The sequence below is a fragment of the Schistocerca nitens genome, chromosome 1 (genome assembly GCF_023898315.1).
Source record: "Schistocerca nitens isolate TAMUIC-IGC-003100 chromosome 1, iqSchNite1.1, whole genome shotgun sequence".
NCBI lineage: Eukaryota > Metazoa > Arthropoda > Insecta > Orthoptera > Acrididae > Schistocerca > Schistocerca nitens.
Genome location: NC_064614.1, coordinates 934,777,809 through 934,798,770, shown reverse-complemented (window position 1 = coordinate 934,798,770; position 20,962 = coordinate 934,777,809). Strand labels below are relative to the sequence as shown.

Below are 20,962 nucleotides of genomic sequence, written 5' to 3'. Positions count from 1 at the left end.
ATTCAACATGGTGGCGTTGCTGTCGTGGTTCCTCCGAGCCATAATCCGTAGGTAGCGGTCATCCACTGCAGTAGTAGCCCTTGGGCGGCCTGAGCGAGGCATTTCATCGACAGTTCCTGTCTCTATGTATCTCCTCCATGTCCGAACAACGTCGCTTTGGTTCACTCTACATCTACATCTACATACATACTCCGCAATCCACCATACGGTGCGTGGCGGGGGGTACCTCGTACCACAACTAGCATCTTATCTCCCTGTTCAACTCCCAAACAGAACGAAGAAAAAATGACTGCCTATATGCCTCTGTACGAGCCCTAATCTCTCTTATTTTATCTTTGTGGTCTTTCCGCGAAATATAAGTTGGCGGCAGTAAAATTGTACTGCAGTCAGCCTCAAATGCTGGTTCTCTAAATTTCCTCACTAGCGATTCATGAAAAGAACGCCTCCTTTCCTCCAGAGACTTCCACCCGAGTTCCTGAAACATTTCCGTAACACTGGTGTGATGATCAAACCTACTAGTAACAAATCTAGCAGCCCGCCTCTGAATTGCTTCTATGTCCTCCCTCAATCCGACCTGATAGGGATCCCAAACGCTCGAGCAGTACTCGAGAATAGGTCGTATTAGTGTTTTATGAGCGGTCTCCTTTACAGATGAACCACATCTTCCCAAAATTCTACCAATGAACCGAAGACGACTGTCCGCCTTCCCTACAACTGCCATTACATGCTTGTCCCACTTCATATCGCTCTGAAATGTTACGCCCAAATATTAAATCGACATGACTGTGTCAAGCGCTACACTACTAACGGAGTATTCAAACATTACTGGATTCTTTTTCCTATTCATCTGCATTAATTTACATTTATCTATATTTAGAGTTAGCTGCCATTCTTTACACCAATCACAAATCCTGTCCAAGTCATCTTGTATCCTCCTACAGTCACTCAACGACGACATCTTTCCGTACACCACAGCATCATCAGCATACAGCCACACATTGCTATCCACCCTATCCAAAAGATAATTTATGTAGATAGAAAACAACAGCGGACCTACCACACTTCCCTGGGGCACTCCAGATGATACCCTCACCTCTGATGAACACTCACCATCGAGGACAACGTACTGGGTTCTATTACTTAAGAAGTCTTCGAGCCACTCACATATCTGGGAACCAATCCCATATGCTCGTACCTTAGTTAGGAGTCTGCAGTGGGGCAGTGAGTCAAATGCTATCCGGAAGTCAAGGAATATGCCATCCGTCTGATACCCTTCATCAATGGCTCGCGAGATATCATGTGAAAAAAGGACGAGTTGCGATTCGCAGGAGCGATGCTTTCTAAAGCCGTGGTGATGCATGGACGGCAACTTCTCTGTCTCAAGGAAATTCATTTATTCAAACTGAGAATATGTTCGAGAATCCTGCAACAAACCGATGTTAAGGATATTGGTCTGTAATTTTGAGGATCCGTCCTTCTACCCTTCTTATATACAGGCGTCACTTGCGCTTGTTTCCAGTCGCTCGGGACTTTACGTTGGGCAAGAGATTCGCGATAAATGCAAAGAAGACGCCTGGACACTTTTCTCGTTGAGAGCCCTTCCTGGCAAAAAGTAACAATGCGGAAGCGATCGAACCGTGGTACTGATCGTCTTGGCATGGTTGAACTACAGACAACACGAGCCGTGTACCTCCTTCCTGGTGGAATGACTGGAACTGATCGGCTGTTGGACCCCCTCCATCTAATAGGCGCTGCTCATGCATGGTTGTTTACATCCTTGGGCGGGTTTAGTGACATCTCTGAACAGTCAAAGGGGCTGTGTCTGTGATACAATATCCACAGTCAACGTCTGTCTTCAGGTGTTCTGGAAACTGTGATGCAAAACTTTTTTTGATGTATGTACTTTCTATACGGGATTCTACCGCCATCGGTATGTGTGCATATCGCTATCCCGTGACTTTTAAGGCAGTTTATTGACAGAAGGAAAGGGTGACGGGTCCATAAGCCCCTCGTAATGCATGCACTGCCGCTGGCTGTAGTATTTAGTAGCGGCCTGCTGGCTGCTGTGAGTCCCCTGGCTGACGGCTCGCCGGCGCGGCAGCTGGTGTTCAAGGTGTGCCCGACGCTGCTGCTGGCGGCGCTGAACCTGCGCATCATGCTGGTGTACCGCCGGTCGTGCGAGCGCCGGCGCCGCATGACGCTGTGCCGCAGCGCCTCCTCCGACCACGACGACACCCGCCACTTCGCCGAGGAGCGCCGCCTCGTGCTGCTGCTCGGCAGCACCTCCATCCTCTTCCTGGTGAGCGGCCGCTGCCCGAGCCGGACACTCCGCCACTTCGGTGAACCGTACTCGTAGAGAAATAACAGCACACTGTACCACGTAGGTTTAACCAAGTTGGTGACTCCGATACTTGGCCTCTGTGGCCATCACATCAAAAACTCTCAGATGTTTATTGAGAAAATTAAACTGATCAGAGTTGATCCAAACGATATTTGCCCCCCTTCTTGCAGCGGTGTACCGTAGGTCTCTAGAAGAGCGTAGTGTTCCAAAGGATTGGAAAAGGGCACAGGTCATCCCCGTTTTCAAGAAGGGACGTCGAACAGATGTGCAGAACTACAGACCTATATCTCTAACGTCGATCAGTTGTAGAATTTTGGAACGCGTATTATGTTCGAGTATGGTGGTGGTGGTGGTGTGTTGGGGCTTATGGGCGCTCAACATCGAGGTCATCAGCGCCCTGACACACATTAAAAGGAACGAATGTGGACAGACCTAAGAAAACTAAAGCACACACTCAAACAAAGCAGGAAAAGAAGGAAAATGCTACCTAAGAAAGTAAAACCTAAGGAAAGGGGAAACATAGCAACAAGAATGTCACAGGAAATTGTTATTGGCTGGCCACTTACATAAAATATGGGCGAGCTTGTCACACAGTGAGCAAATTAAAATCCTCTCCCTAAAATCTTTGTAAAAACATTTGACAGGGCACAGAACTTTAAAACTAACCACATTCGTCCGAGTGTTGCCTAAAAGAGATGGCAGGTCCGCTGGCAAGTCAGCCGCGGAGTATAATGACTTTTCTGGAGACTAGAAATATACTCTGTAGGAATCAGCATGGGTTTCGAAAAAGACTATCGTGTGAAACCCAGCTCGCGCTATTCGTCCACGAGACTCATAGACACGGGTTCCCAGGTAGATGCCGTGTTTCTTGACTTCCGCAAGGCGTTCGATACAGTTCCCCACAGTCGTTTAATGAACAAAGTAAGAGCATATGGACTATCAGACCAATTGTGTGATTGGATTGAAGAGTTCCTAGATAACAGAACGCAGCATGTCATTCTCAATGGAGAGAAGTCTTCCGAAGTAAGAGTGATTTCAGGTGTGCCACAGGGGAGTGTCGTAGGACCGTTGCTATTCACAATATACATAAATGAACTTGTGGATGACATCGGAAGTTCACTGAGGCTTTTTACGGATGATGCTGTGGTATATCGAGAGGTTGTAACAATGGAAAATTGTACTGAAATGCAGGAGAATCTGCAGCGAAATGATGCATGGTGCAGGGAATGGCAATTGAATCTCAATGTAGACAAGTGTAATGTGCTGCGAATACATAGAAAGAAAGATCCCTTATCATTTAGCTAAAAAATAGCAGGTCAGCAACCGGAAGCAGTTAATTCCATAAATTATCTGGGAGTACGCATTAGGAGTGATTTAAAATGGAATGATCATAAGAAGTTGATCGTCGGTAGAGCAGATGCCAGACTGAGATTCATTCGAAGAATCCTAAGGAAATGCAATCCGAAAACAAACGAAGTAGGTTACAGTGCGCTTGTTCGCCCGCTGCTTGAATATTGCTCAGCAGTGTGGGATCCGTACCAGATAGGTTTGATAGAAGAGATAGAGAAGATCCAACGGAGAGCAGCGCGTTTAGTTACAGGATCATTTAGTAATCGCGAAAGCGTTACGGAGATGATAGATAAACTCCAGTGGAAGACTCTGCAGGAGAGACGCTCAGTAGCTCGGTACGGGCTTTTGTTGAAGTTTCGAAAACATACCTTCATCGAGGAGTCAAGCAGTATATTGCTCCCTCCTACGTATGTCTCGTGAAGAGACCATGAGGATAAAATCAGAGAGATTAGAGCCCACACAGAGGCATACCGACAATTCTTCTTTCCGCGAACAATACGAGACTGAAATAGAAGGGAGAACCGATAGAGGTACTCAAGGTACCCCTCGCCACACACCGTCAGGTGGCTTGCGGAGTATGGATGTAGATGTAGATGTAGATATTTTAGTCAGCCTGGTGTAACGTATTACTATCTTTACGACGTTTCTCATCGAGCCATATACGTTATCTCGCATTTCCAGGTGCATCTCCCACACAAATAATGATAAAAATTCAGGGCCGTACCAGCCCAAGCCCTTGCTAACCATTTAGAAAAAAAACGGAGCTGTAAAATTATTAATTTAATTACTTTAATCATTTAACTACAAGTATGCAATTTTTTTAAGTAGCCCGATAAATAGCACTCCATGTCGTGCATGAAGCAACTTGATTAATTCAGGATTGGAAATCTGAGTAAGTGGGTAAGATCAACTCCACAGAATTTGTTTTTCACGTAGATTATTTATTGAATCTAAGTATTTGGTTGCACATCCTAACTACACACAACTGGCGCCTGACTAGAAATATTTAAGTAAGAATTACGAGAGAATGTAACAGAGCACAATTTAACTACAGCAAGAAGAAACACAGGAAACGGGGTTGGGAGACAATGATACTATCATTTCCTTTGCATTCATACCATAAAAATATCTCAGTGAGATTCGCATTACGATTCTACGCATGCACTATTCTGGACAGAGGTTGAACCAATGCTCGAGCTTGTGCGATAATTATTCAACACTAACTGCGTCTGCTGCTTGCAAATGGCCGAACTAGAGCACGTGGTGCATTCCGAATCAAACTGTTGTGCTGCTTTGTAGAAAGCGCACGAAAGAACAGATATTCTTGCTGAAATTATAGCTCATTAAACGAGCAAACTGTTAAAATAAGCCGGCCGAAGTGGCCGTGCGGTTAAAGGCGCTGCAGTCTGGAACCGCAAGACCGCTACGGTCGCAGGTTCGAATCCTGCCTCGGGCATGGATATTTGTGATGTCCTTAGGTTAGTTAGGTTTAACTAGTTCTAAGTTCTAGGGGACTAATGACCTCAGCAGTTGAGTCCCATAGTGCTCAGAGCCATTTGTTAAAATAAAGCCTGCTGCGGTGCCGTGGTGGACCAGAAGGGTCACTGATTACCAAACACGTGGCACAAAATCGACACACAAAGACAAAAGCAACTTCCACAAAATGTAAGATTAAAAATCATTAAAAAAAATAACTCGCTTCACACGCTTCAGTTAAGCTGAAGTTCTTAAGTTAAACATAACGAAGTCCTAACTCAGCCTGCTTCCTATCACCTGGGGGGAAACCTCCCTTAAGAGCTACGATCCGTACTCACCAAGCGTTCACCAAAGAGTGCCGCTTCCTCTTTCGATATTAGCTAGCTCCCCGTGCAGCGGAATCTACCACAGGGGTAGCCCTCCGTCACCAACCTCACACACAAAAACAGCCTTCGACTAAGATGGGTAAACCTCTCTGTTCAGGTATTGGAAACCTAAGTTGGTCATCCTGTGCTCTCCTTCGAACGAGAAGCAACATCGTCTGCTCCCAGCAGACGATAGCCAACTCAGCGTTTCCCACAAAACAAAACCGAAACCCCACATTAACACACACATATAATATTAAACAGGCCTTATTTGAGTGTTCAGTCTTTCTGGAAGAGTTCATGAATTGAGCTAAAATCAGGTAGTAAAGTGAATAAGTTGTACCGGATTCGACAAGCGTCTTATGAAACGACTTCACAGAGACGTTTCACTGGATGTCGTCTCGCTATTTACGAAAGTTCCTGTGGAGAACACACTGAAACTGTTGGCAGAGCGTTCTCCTCCTGAAACGACAAAGCTCTTCCGAAATGTTATGACGATCACATTCTTCTTGTACGGTGGTAAATTTTAAGAAATGACGGACGGAATGGCTATGGGTTCTCCAATGTCTCCAGCAACGGCCAACATTTTTATGGAACATTCTGAGGAACGTACAGTGAATCTGGCTCTCCTACGCCCATCTTCACTGTATCGTTATGTTGACGACACGTTTATTGTATGGTCACACGGTGCAATGACTCTTGAGCACTTCTACGAATATATGCATCCAAACATCCAGTTCGACGCCGAGACAGAAAAAGAGGGAAGGCTGCCACTTTTAGATGTATTGGTATAACGAAAGTCGGATGGACGTCTCGACCACTCAACGTATCGCAAGCCAACGCACATTGATTTATATCTTAACGCCCAGAGTTTTCACCATCCAGTCCAGAAGAGAGCAGATTTAAATACACTGGTACACAGACCACCTGGATTCCGAAATTAATCATCTGAAGTATGTGTTCCGAAAGAACGGCTATGGGTCTTGTGATATGAAGTCAGCGTTCGCTATGAAAAGGAAACGTGAAAATATTGACCATTCGTATGACAAGCCACCGATTGCATTCCTTCCCTTCTGTGGCGATACATGCAGTAAAATAAGAGTCCTGGGAAGACGAGGTACCAGATGTACTTTACGTCCTCCTAAGAAGATAAGGCATATGCTGCGCCCTGTGAAGGACAGTCTCGGCCTCAGGGTGCCTGGAATTTGCAACATACCTTGTGCGTCTGGCAGCACCTACATCAGTCAGTCCATCCGCACCGTTTCCGACCCCTGTGCACAACATCAACAACATACACTACTGGCAATTACAACTGCTACACCAACAAGAAATGAAGATGATAATCGGGTATTCATTGGACAAATATATTATACTAGAACTGACATGTGATTACATTTTCACGCAATTTGGATGCATAGGTCCTGAGAAATCAGTACCCAGAACAACCACCTCTGGCCGTAATGACGGCCGTGATACCCCTGGGCAGTGAGTTAAACAGAGCTTGGATGGCGTGTACAGGTACACCTGCCCATGCAGCTTCAACACGATACCACAGTTCATCAAGAGTAGTGACTGGCGTATTGTGACGAGCCAGTTGCTCGGCCACCATTGACAGACGTTTTCAATTCGTGAGAGATCTGGAGAATGTGCTGGCCAGGTCAGCAGTCGAACATTTTCTGTATCCAGAAAGGCCCATACAGGACCTGCAACACGCGGTCGTGCATTATCCTGCTGAAATGTAGGGTTTCGCAGGGATCAAATGAAGGGTAGAGCCAAGGGTCGTATGACATCTGAAATGTAACGTTCACTGTTCAAAGTGCCGTCAATGGGAACAAGAGGTGACCGAGACGTGTAACCAATGGCACCCCATACCATCACGCCGGATGATATGCTAGTATGGCGATGACGAGTACACGCTTCCAATGTGCGTTCACCGCGATGTCGCCAGACACGGATGCGACCATCATGATGCTGTAAACAGAACCTGGATTCATCCGGAAAAATGACATTTTGCCATTCGTGCACCCAGGTTCGTCGTTGAATACACCATCGCAGGCGCTCCTGTCTGTGATGCAGCGTCAAGGGTAACTGCAGCCATGGTCTCCGAGCTGATAGTCCACGTTGCTGAAAACGTCGTCGAGCTGTTCGTGCAGATGGTTGTTGTCTTGCAAACGTCCCCATCTGTTGACTCAGGAATCGAGACGTGGCTGCACGATCCGTTACAGCCATGCAGATAAGATGCCTGTCATCTCGACTGCTAGTCATATGAGGCCGTTGGGATCCAGCACGGCGTTCCGTATTACCCTCCTGAACCCACCGATTCCATATTCTGCTAACAGTCATTGGATCTCGACCAACGCGAGCAGCAATGTCGCGATACGATAAACCGCAATCGCGATAGGCTACAATCCGACCATTATCAAATTCGGAAACGTGATGGTACGCATTTGTCCTCCTTACACGAGGCATCACAAAGTTTCACCAGGCAACGTCGGTCAAGTGCTGTTTGTGTATAAGAAATCGGTTGGAAACTTTCCTCCTGTCAGCACGTTGTAGGTGTCGCCACCGGCGCCAACCTTGTGTGAATGCTCTGAAAAGCTAATCATTTGCATATCACAGCATCTTCTTCCTGTCGGTTAATTTCGCGTCTGTAGCACGTCATCTTCGCGGTGTAGCAATTTTAATGGCCAGTAGTGTACATCAAACAAACCAGAAAGCATCCTAGGAACTGAAAGGGATTAACTAACACAAATAATGGTTTAAGAGAGGTTGGAAGAGGCAGAGAAGAGCAGGTTTTCACTGGCTGTATTATGAATACCAGATCTGTCCCCAATAATCCCCTCAACATAAATTTCCAAATTGAGAAATACAAGCAACTTTCCACCTCATATTCGAAGGAAAAAATGTAAGGGAAATACCAAACCAACCCGTGGTATCACCAGTAAGAAAACAGTACAAACTACAAACCAATGGCTGCAAAGAGCACTTTTCTGGAAGCTTGCGAACAGCCGTCTTCATCCATAAGCGCAGAAGATGAAAGGTGTAAAACAAAGTAGCCATTGTATCTTGTCACTCACCGCTAACTAAAATAACTTAATTTCCTACCCCAAATCCTAACTCAGATCCTTGGTACGTCTTGATTGGTTGGTTGTACAGTACGAAAACTATTTCAACGACAAGCACTGCAGCGTAAAGCCATACCCGCACGGAACGTGAGCTCATCGTGCAGTACACAATATGTGGTTTCCATCATGGCTGGTTCTGCATCATACGAAAAGTGCTCCTGACCGTGATTTGTCAGAAGTTGGCAGCTGTATGTGACTCGCAAATCACATAGTTTGTTTACAGAAATGAACGTGCGTAAAATTGCTGTCTTAGCTCTATTAAGACGTATATTTCCTCCCTCGTCCGCATGCGAGACATGTTCTGCTATCTGCAATACACATTAACAAAAACTTCAATATCCGTGAACATGATAGAAGGGAAAAAAGGTCAAATTTTTTTGACATGATTTGTGTGAAAGTCAGAAATGAAATAGAACAGAGAAGCGTTCAACGCGCATTTCAACGATGCCACACAACAGGAGACTCCATGGCCTACATAATCCATCAAACAAATATCCTCTAGTACTCTCTGAGATTCTGAAATTCTAAGTTCAACATTGAACCTCAAATTCTCAATCGGCACCTCATTAGTTGTACAAGGGCTCAAGCATCATTCAAAGACGCGCAAAATGTTTCTCTAACATATTTTATTTCTTACTTTAAAAAAATCATTTCATAAAACATTTGACCGTTTTCTAATTTTTATTTAAAAAATTTTTGATAGCTAACTATCACAATAACGTAACTTTTTTTGTGCGCCAAATAGCTGCCCTTGAAGAGAAGAAATTTTTGACAGTTCATTTGCACAACTAGCAGTAGTTGTTCGTAAAATATTTCAGTTTTCCCTCAAATCACCAATAGTGATTGCCCCGATTACTTTCAAGCAATTATATCTGTTGTTGCAAACCTGGATATCAGGCTGGTCAATTTCATATCCCATCGCCCACTTCCCTACATTTGTATGGGTATGAAAATTCGGACAAAAATTCATTGCGTGTTTCTTAATTACCGCGATTGCTCTTAAGGTGTGTCTGTGCAAAACTATACCTCGCTTTGATCAGTTCGATACCCCATTTCCCATTCCACACTCTTCGTTTCGCTATGAAAATTCGGACATAAATACATTGGGCAATTTCTACACTCTTGTTTCCGCTCTGCTTAAAAATTTGACTAAAAAGGGAAGTTCCACGTCCAGGCAGTAAGGACATACGCTTTTCAAATTTCCGTTACAAAAAGTGCTATACTAATTTACAATAGTCTCCAGCATAAAATAAAAAAGTTTGGCCAGGTGCGAGTAGGACTTGCGCACCGAGGGTTCCCCACAAACTTAATTATGTATACAGACAGTACATTCATTCCGGACTTCGAGGATATCGACGATTTTTGCCTGTTAACGACATTGATACTGGCCAGATATGTCTCAGGGATTCCAGAACTTTCGAGAATGTTTTAATTTCAAGTTTGTAATCGGATGACGAGGGACAAAGACATATTTTTTCGTGCGATATATTTACATATTAACAATTTCCGGAATTTTTCCTTTGCTTATATTGTGAAACCTTGCTTCTTGCCAAATTTCATGGTTATGAGTCAACGGGAAGCATCCTACAGGTTTTTATGAGTAGTTTTTCGAGTACCAAAATATGTGCCATAAAGGCCACATCTTTTGATTGAATTAACTTCGAAGCTTAAAATTTTTATACCGCCAAGGGTCCGTAGACCTTAATACCTGTACGTGACAAATTTGATAGTGATACATCTGCTCGTCCCTGATGAGAAGGGTTCATAACAGTTGGACGTAAGATAGACAACAAAGCGATCCTAAAAGGGTTCCGTTTTTACAGATTGAGGCACGGAACCCTAAAAATTACTTCACCGTTCTCAATTTTTAGAAAAATCTTAAGGTCTTTCTAACTAGATCACTGTTTCTATTCAGTAGCAGAATTTTTCGAACGTGTGAAATACAAGATTAAACAAGAAAAGGTAAAATCTCCCATTGCAAGTTCTCTTGCAAAAAAATAAATAAATAACTTGTTATAAGCCGGCCAGTGTGGCCGAGCGGTTCTAGGCGCTTCAGTCTGGAACAGCGCGACCACTACGGTCGCAGGTTCGAATCCTGCCTCGGGCATGGATGTGTGTGATGTCCTTAGGTTAGTTAGGTTTAAGTAGTTCTAAGTTCTAGGGGACTGATCTCTCAAAGGCCTTTGATTGAGTAAATCATGAAATTCTGCTAGACAAGCTCAAGTATTGTGGCATGAGTGGGACAGTGCACAAATGGTTTAATTCGTACCTAACTGGAAGAGTGCAGAAAGTAGAAATAAGTAGTTCTCGTAACATGCAAAGATCAGCACATTCCTCAAACTGGGGAACTATCAAGAATGGGGTTCCACAAGGGTCAGTCTTGGGTCCTTTGTTGTTCTTATTATATATTAATGACTTGCCATTCTATATTCATGAAGAGGCAAAGTTAGTTCTCTTTGCTGATGATAGAAGTATAGTAATCACACCTGACAAACAAGAATTAACTGATGAAATTGTCAATACTGTCTTTCAGAAAATTACTAAGTGGTTCCTTGTAAACGGACTCTCACTGAATTTTGATAAGACACAGTACATACAGTGCCGTACAGTGAATGGTATGACGCCATTAATAAATATAGACCTTAATGAGAAGCATATAGCTAAGGTAGAATATTGCAAATTTTTAGGTGTGTCCATTGATGAGAGATTAAATTGGAAGAAACACATTGATGATCTGCTGAAACGTTTGAGTTCAGCTACTTATGCAATAAGGGTCATTGCAAATTTTGGTGATAAACATCTTAGTAAATTAGCTTACTACGCCTATTTTCACTCATTGCTTTCATATGGCATCATATTTTGGGGTAATTCATCACTGAGGAATAAAGTATTTATTGCACAAAAGCGTGTAATCAGAATAATAGCTGGAGTCCACCCAAGATCATCCTGCAGACATTTATTTAAGGATCTAGGGATATTCACAGTAGCTTCTCAGTATATATACTCTCTTATGAAATTTGTTATTAACAACCAAACCCAATTCAAAAGTAATAGCAGTGTGCATAACTACAATACTAGGAGAAAGGATGATCTTCACTATTCAAGATTAAATCTAACTTTGGCACAGAAAGGGGTGAATTATACTGGCACTAAAGTCTTTGGTCACTTACCAAATAGTATCAAAAGTCTGACAGATAACCAACAAGTATTTAAGAAGAAATTAAAAGAATTTCTGAATGACAACTCCTACTCCATAGAGGAATTTTTAGATATAAATTAAGAAAAAAAAAAACAAAAAAATATATTAATAAAATTTTTAAAAAATTAAAAAAATAAAAATAAAAAATAAAGAAAAACAAAAAACCCAATTAAATAAAGTTGTTATATTAACTTAAGTATGTTGTTAAATTAACCTAATTATGTCATGTATTGGAAAATTCGACTCATTCCACATCATTACGAAATATCGTATTCATGATCCATGGAACTAGTATTAATCTAATCTAATCTAATCTAATCAGATGTCAAGTCCCATAGTGCTCAGAGCCATTTAACTTGTTGTAATGCTGCCGTCAAAGAGGTTGAGATGGGGCTCGGCTACGGTTGTTGCAGGTGTGCGTGTCGCCCATGGTGATCCTGAACGTGACACTGTCGCAGGGCAACCTGAGCCGCTTCCCGTACCAGGTGTTCCGCGCCGTCGCCAACCTGCTGGAGGTGACCAACTACTCGCTCACCTTCTACATCTACTGCCTCTTCTCGGAGGACTTCCGCGCGACGTTGCTGCGTACGCTGCGGTGGCCGTGGGGCGGCGAGGGGGCGGGGATCCGCGGCTGCGGCGGCCGGCGCGGACCGGGGGTGGTGGCCGGGGGCGGCGGCTGCGGGGCGGCGGCGGACAGCGCGGGCGACAAGGTGCGCCCCCACGGGGGGCCCACGCCCCCCACCACCACTACCACCACCACGGCGACGGCGGCGGCGGCGGCGGCGGCGGCGGCCGCGACGGCCAACGGCGCCGCCGGCAGCTCCGACCACGGGCCTTCCAAAGCGCGCAGCCTGTGGCGCGGACTCTGCAACTGCGTCGCCGTCAAGGGCTACAAGATGGAAGCCGGCCGCGCTAGTGTCTAGGCCGCAGCGCCCCTCGACAGTGCTGAACACCCGATAGCGTGATCCCCCGGCGCACAAGTTGCTTACTTCTTGTCAGCCTCTCCTCCGAACCAAGTGACAAACACTCGTACTCTGTAAACAACATGTTGCTGGTTCACGTTTTCTCCTCCCAGTGACGTAGTTTCCAGCAGAAACACAACACCCAAATTGATCGCCAGACTTATTGTGAAGAGAGGCCCGATCAAGAAAATATGTGCTCGAGGACAGGGGCGGCACTGACCCACATTTGGCTTTCCGTTCGTGCACTAGTGGCAAATGTACAACAGGATACTAAACATAACAACAGAACTGTGAGAAAACAACCCTGAAGTCAGTCATAATTTTGTCGAACGAATAATTTATATACTCGTCTCCAGTTTCGGGCCTAAGCTCAACTTCAGATGGCAGCATACATTTTTCATTCAACCTGCACATTATTTCTCACTCAGAGTGAAAGATTCTTTTTTTTTTAATGCGATTGGTGTGTTCCCGAGAACGGTACAGAATACAATCTGCAGATCCACATGGCTGCCAAACTTGGGCTGCTGGACACAAGTCTACTTGCAAGTCAACATGGTACACAGAAGACATTTTATTTCATTTTAGGAAAAATCCCATGACAAAGCATACCAGTATTTAATTTGCACAAGGAAGTTTGTCACTTGTTTTAAAAATGGTTCAAATGGCTCTGAGCACTATGGGACTTTACTTCTGAGGTCATCAGTCCCCTAGAACTTAGAACTACTTAAACCTAACCTAACCTAAGGACATCACACACATGCATGCCCGAGGCAGGATTCGAACCTGCGACCGTAGCGGTAGCGCGGTTCCAGACTGTAGCGCCTAGAACTGCTCGGCCACTCCGGCCGGCTCACTTGTTTTAAAAATTGATGTCCCACAGCTACACTTTATTTTTATTTTATTTATTTATGTTTCAGTTTTTTGCAACTATTTTCAGGGTCACAGTCCCATTCTCCAACGCCCATTTGTGTAGGGGAGAATGTTGCACCATGGAACACTTTTCAAACCGTTGCCTATAGTCAGCTCTATAACTGAACTTTAATATATTTTCTTATTCCATTTGTAAGTGATAGCATTCACTTTCCATATGCTGCAGTCTTTTTCCAAAGTTACAAAAATTACTCAAAGTGAATTTCCAAATTTGAAAATATTTTCCATGATACAACATGGCCATGTACCTCAGAACAAATAAACAAAATTTAAAAGTGTTGCACTTGAGAAAATCTTGTCCAACCATATTAAAGAGTCTATCTGTTACATTACTACTCTGCTAAATACCAATAATCAATAAGTGAAATCAAATTAAGTAGAAGTATTATCAATTATCAACTAAAAGTTACACACCTTTTGAAATAGAAGCTAAGGAAAACTAGCACAAGTTTAAATTTTCAAGACTGGTAAAATCGTTAATACACTAAAAAAAAATCAGTTCATTTTTAAATATCACATGTTCCATGGTAGAAGACCACCTCCTGGTTCAAGGTACAAGATGTTGGATAACAAATGATACATGGCTCAATTGTGCACACATTATACAACTAGTTTTAAAAATATGTAGAGTTTTACTCACCACAAACCCTGTAACTGAATAATTAACAATATCTTCCACATAACTTTAATATATTACACAGTTACTTAAATATATAGAACTAAAAATATTTACAAATGCTGCACAAAACAGAACCTCATGTCCCACGATGGCTAAAACAGTAAAAAGTGCCAGAAACTGCTTGTGGCAGTCTCTAGTGTGATTCTAAAGTAGGTCACTAGATTGCGTATGTGTGTTTTTGGGGTTTACGGGCACTCAACAGCGAGATTATCAGTGCTCTTATGAATATTAAAAGACATGAATGTGGATAAAATAGCTGAAAATGTTCACACATTCACTCCAACCTCACATGCATTGACTACACATTCACTCCATATCACACACCATAAAACAAAGGAAAAATAGTGAAACTTGCTACACCTGGGATTAAAACAGAAGTGAAACCACATAAGAACTAAAAAAAGGGCACAGGGTAATGTGAATACCTGTCCAGTTAGAGGAACAGGGTGAGCTAGTCCCCTGGTTAACATGTTAACATGTCCTCCCATAAATTTTTTGGAAACATGTTGGACAGAGCACAAAATCTTAAAACTGTAACAACATGTCTTTCAACATCACTTAAAATAGTGGGCAGATCTGCTGGCAAATCTGCCACTGCCCTCACTGGATTGAAATTCCAACCATGAAACATCGTGTTCCAATGTACACTACTGTCAAGGTACAACACTTACCCCTATGCAGCAGAGCTGTTAAGTTGGTATCTGACATAGTCGTTGTGCCCAAAGAGCAATGTTGGAATCATTGACCATAATGATGATGCCAGATTCCAGGTCAACAGCTAGGCTGTATGTATGAATGAGTGACTGAGAACTGGGGTACAACCCCTGAACTTGTCACAAAAAAGTGCATAAGTATAACAAAAATAAAGTGTAGTTGTGGAATACTTCATCAGATACACTCACAAAAGAATTCTCCTTGTAAAATAACGGATTAGATCATGAAAAGAATCTCACCATTTGAAGATATGTCCAAAGCTATTTAAAGTGAAATAAATCATTCATTTGATGAAACTGTAATTGGTGGCAGTATTTTTTTGTCGTTGGAATTTTAGACAGTGACATAGTTCTATACCAATCGTTACAGTGATGGAATAAAATTATTTTTTTTTTCAACATCAAAAAAAAGTATGGAAGTGATTCAATTCATGAGGCTACAGAGCAGATAATGTGTTTGCTCAAACAGAAGCCAAATGCTTGGCACACAACAATAACAAAAGGCATTGTGTGTTAATCAGTACATTTGACAAAACAAAAGAAACTATGGTAACAATATTTAATACTGAAACACGTCCACTACTGTAAATAATGTCAGTTAACTTCAATTCTGTTCTCACAAACTGATTGAAAAGAAATAATTGTAAATACCTTCCAATGAGTAACTTTTTGTACTGTAGCTACTGGACTAAAGAGTCACTTGTCTTTTCTCATTTGGTCACAAATGACAGTTCTGTTTCAAGCTGTCTTTTATATGGTGTACATCTTGTGCATATTTTTCTCTCTCTTTTTTTCAACTACAATGATAATCGTAATTGCTTTGTACAGACAGTGAATGCACCCTACACTCACCTCTTTTAATTATAAAATCGTCACTGCAGTGCAGAACTACTCTTCAAATTAGAGTAAGTGTAGCGCAAAGTTTTAGATGGATTGTTGTCTTTTCATCACAGAAGATTCTCAGACACAGTCCTTGTATTCCATGTTGAGTAACTTGTGGATTTGGAATAACTACAAAAAGATTTGTATTCAGTAGACATTAAGGTTTTACTCTGTATACCTCTTTACACAAAAGAATTTGTAACCATTTCATATTAAAACTACTTGTCTGTCATTTTCTGTATTCATGATACAAATCCATAATATGTAAATTCTGTGTGAACTATGTGTTGTTAATTATGTGACATGTACCAAGTCACATTTTAAATTTTAAGCTGAATAAATCATACTTTTGGCCTATTAAACCAGATAGAAATTATTTCTCTTCCTCAATAATGGTTGAATAATGATTTCATAATGTGTTATTACTAGGCAGTCACAACAAGCACCAATCTGTACTTATTTTGGTGAGAGTAAGTCATTAAAACTTTTGTAAAGATGTATGCACAATTAAATATTGTCTTACGTCATCAGTTCCCTAAAAGCGTGCTATAGAGGTGATGTAGTCATCATAAAAAACCATCACTATATGACAAAGACGACAACGATGATATGTAGTAAACATCATGCGGCAGGGAGGGCCATCCATTAAGCAATAAGAAATGAATCTGTGTAACCAATCAAAGATGTCCTCTTGGCCCAGTGAAATAGCTTCACTGTAAAAGACAACAGGGAAGCATGACTGGATGATCACTTAGAAAAAGTAGAACGAACGAGGCATTATGAAAAAACACTTTGTGTTCTTCTGCCTAATAGCCTATGTAGGAGGTCAGATTTTACACAGAATCTTAAGGATACAGGGTACTTATAAATGGTGGAAAAATCTAAATTTTTTATTACTTTATTAAATTCTATAGTCTTTCCTGATTACATTGATATATACATTATAGGGTTTAAAATGAAAAATGATATATATATGGTTATAATAGAGGGAAACATTCCACGTAGATATAAATGATATTTGGCATGCATATATATATATATATATATATATATATATATATATATATATATATATATATATATATATAAAGAAAGATGATGAGACTTACCAAACAAAAGCGCTGGCAGGTCGATAGACACACAAACAAACACAAATATACACACAAAATTCAAGCTTTCGCAACAAACTGTTGCCTCATCAGGAAAGAGGGAAGGAGAGGGAAAGACGAAAGGATGTGGGTTTTAAGGGAGAGGGTAAGGAGTCATTCCAATCCCGGGAGCGGAAAGACTTACCTTGGGGGGAAAAAAGGACAGGTATACACTCGCACACACACACATATCCATCCACACATGGTATGTGTGGATGGATATGTGTGTGTGTGCGAGTGTATACCTGTCCTTTTTTCCCCCTAAGGTAAGTCTTTCCACTCCCGGGATTGGAATGACTCCTTACCCTCTCCCTTAAAACCCACATCCTTTCGTCTTTCCCTCTCCTTCCCTCTTTCCTGATGAGGCAACAGTTTGTTGCGAAAGCTTGAATTTTGTGTGTATATTTGTGTTTGTTTGTGTGTCTATCGACCTGCCAGCGCTTTTGTTTGGTAAGTCTCATCATCTTTCTTTTTAGATATATTTTTTCCACGTGGAATGTTTCCCTCTGTTATATATATATATATATATATATATATATATATATATATATATATATAAAAAGAAAGATGATGGGACTTACCAAACAAAAGCGCTGGCAGGTCGATAGACACACAAAAAAACACAAATATACACACAAAATTCTAGCTTTCGCAACCAACGGTTGCTTCGTCAGGAAAGAGGGAAGGAGAGGGAAAGATGAAAGGATGTGGGTTTTAAGGGAGAGGGTAAGGAGTCATTCCAATCCCGGGAGCGGAAAGACTTACCTTAGGGGGAAAAAAGGACAGGTATACACTCGCACACACACACATATCCATCCACACATACAGACACAAGCAGACATATTTAAAGACAAAGAGTTTGGGCAGAGATGTCAGTCGAGGTGGAAGAGTAGAGGCAAAGAAGTTGTTGAGAGACAGGTGAGGTATGAGTGGCGGCAACTTGAAATTAGCGGAGATTGAGGCCTGGCGGATAACGAGAAGAGAGGATATACTGAAGGGCAAGTTCCCATCTCCGGAGTTCGGATAGGTTGGTGTTGGTGGGAAGTATCCAGATAACCCGGACGGTGTAACACTGTGCCAAGATGTGCTGGCTGTGCACCAAGGCATGTTTAGCCACAGGGTGATCCTCATTACCAACAAACACTGTCTGCCTGTGTCCATTCATGCGAATGGACAGTTTGTTGCTGGTCATTCCCACATAGAATGCATCACAGTGTAGGCAGGTCAGTTGGTAAATCACGTGGGTGCTTTCACACGTGGCTCTGCCTTTGATCGTGTACACCTTCCGGGTTACAGGACTGGAGTAGGTGGTGGTGGGAGGGTGCATGGGACAGGTTTTGCACCGGGGGCGGTTACAAGGATAGGAGCCAGAGGGTAGGGAAGGTGGTTTGGGGATTTCATAGGGATGAACTAACAGGTTACGAAGGTTAGGTGGACGGCGGAAAGACACTCTTGGCGGAGTGGGGAGGATTTCATGAAGGATGGATCTCATTTCAGGGCAGGATTTGAGGAAGTCGTATCCCTGCTGGAGAGCCACATTCAGAGTCTGGTCCAGTCCCGGAAAGTATCCTGTCACAAGTGGGGCACTTTTGTGGTGGTTCTGTGGGGGATTCTGGGTTTGAGGGGATGAGGAAGTGGCTCTGGTTATTTGCTTCTGTACCAGGCCGGGAGGGTAGTTGCGGGATGCGAAAGCTGTTGTCAGGTTGTTGGTGTAATGTTTCAGGGATTCCGGACTGGAGCAGATTCGTTTGCCACGAAGACCTAGGCTGTAGGGAAGGGACCGTTTGATGTGGAATGGGTGGCAGCTGTCATAATGGAGGTACTGTTGCTTGTTAGTGGGTTTGATGTGGACGGACGTGTGAAGTTGGCCATTGGACAGGTGGAGGTCAATGCCACCCTCCACCTCAAAAAACTATCCAATCTCCTGGTTTCCCACCTCCGGAAAGGCAACTCACTCACCCTTCACAACCTTTCCAGCAAACCTCAACCACCTCTCATTGCACACAAACCCAGTCTCTCCCATCTACTCAATCTCCCACTTCCAGCTCCACTCCCTCCAAAACCTCAAAATTCCTTTCACCACAATCTGGAACCACAACACCCTAATTCAGTAGTTAACCTTTCCTCCAAACCTCTCTCCCAATCCGAAACCTCTGTCCTATCCAAAGGCCTCACCTTCAGCCCCACTCCCAGATTCAACCAAACAGCCCTCGTCAAAGATTTACTGTCCTACACCCGTACTCTCTGCTGGAAATATCACTTTGCCACGAAGAAAAATGATCCTAATCCCACTCCTAATGATCCAACTCCCCAAGACACCATCCAAATTGAACCCTGCCTGGAACAGTTCCGTCCTCCGTCACAGCGGGACCCACCTCCTCTTCCTCAAAATCACCCTCTCCAAACCTTCCAGGAATTTCTGACTTCCAGCCTTGCATCTCAATCCCTCTTAAAAAACCTTAATCCTACACCCAACATCACCACTGCTGAAGCCCAGGCTATCCGTGATCTGAAGGCTGACCGATCCATCGTCATTCTTCCGGCGGACAAGGGTTCCACGACCGTGGTACTTGATCGTCGGGAGTATGTGGCTGAGGGACTGCATCAGCTTTCAGACAACACCACATACAAAGTTTGCCAAGGTAACCCCATTCCCGATGTCCAGGCGGAGCTTCAAGGAATCCTCAGAACCTTAGGCCCCCTGCAAAACCTTTCACCTGACTCCATCAACCTCCTGACCCCACCGACACCCCGCACCCCAACCTTCTACCTTCTTCCTAAAATCCACAAACCCAATCATCCCGGCCGCCCCATTGTAGCTGGTTACCAAGCCCCCACAGAACGTATCTCTGCCTACGTAGATCAACACCTTCAACCCATTACATGCAGTCTCCCATCCTTCATCAAAGACACCAACCACTTCCTTGAACGCCTGGAATCCTTACCCAATCTGTTACCCCCGGAAACCATCCTTGTAACCATTGATGCCACTTCCCTATACACAAATATTCCGCACGTCCAGGGCCTCGCTGCGATGGAGCATTTCCTTTCACGCCAATCACCTGCCACCCTACCTAAAACCTCTTTCCTCATTACCTTAGCCAGCTTCATCCTGACCCACAACTTCTTCACTTTTGAAGGCCAGACATACCAACAATTAAAGGGAACAGCCATGGGTACCAGGATGGCCCCCTCGTACGCCAACCTATTCATGGGTCGCTTAGAGGAAGCCTTCTTGGTTACCCAGGTCTGCCAACCCAAAGTTTGGTACAGATTTATTGATGACATCTTCATGATCTGGACTCACAGTGAAGAAGAACTCCAGAATTTCCTCTCCAACCTCAACTCCTTTGGTTCCATCAGATTCACCTGGTCCTACTCCAAATCCCATGCCACTTTCCTTGACGTTGACCTCCACCTGTCCAATGGCCAACTTCACACGTCCGTCCACATCAAACCCACTAACAAGCAACAGTACCTCCATTATGACAGCTGCCACCCATTCCACATCAAACGGTCCCTTCCCTACAGCCTAGGTCTTCGTGGCAAACGAATCTGCTCCAGTCCGGAATCCCTGAAACATTACACCAACAACCTGACAACAGCTTTCGCATCCCGCAACTACCCTCCCGGCCTGGTACAGAAGCAAATAACCAGAGCCACTTCCTCATCCCCTCAAACCCAGAATCCCCCACAGAACCACCACAAAAGTGCCCCACTTGTGACAGGATACTTTCCGGGACTGGACCAGACTCTGAATGTGGCTCTCCAGCAGGGATACGACTTCCTCAA

The 20,962-nt window shown here is 43.4% G+C and overlaps 1 protein-coding gene across 1 annotated transcript in view; it reads left to right on the top strand.

Annotated features, from left to right (window-relative positions):
* The window catches only part of LOC126213270 (probable G-protein coupled receptor AH9.1), an 85,875-nt gene that overhangs the window by 58,639 nt on the left and 6,274 nt on the right, over positions 1-20,962 (top strand). Inside the window, exons 4-5 of the mRNA XM_049940970.1 lie at positions 2,102-2,299; positions 12,270-12,465. Of these exons, the coding sequence (XP_049796927.1) occupies positions 2,102-2,299; positions 12,270-12,465 (394 nt within the window). The remainder of the gene's footprint in view (positions 1-2,101; positions 2,300-12,269; positions 12,466-20,962) is intronic.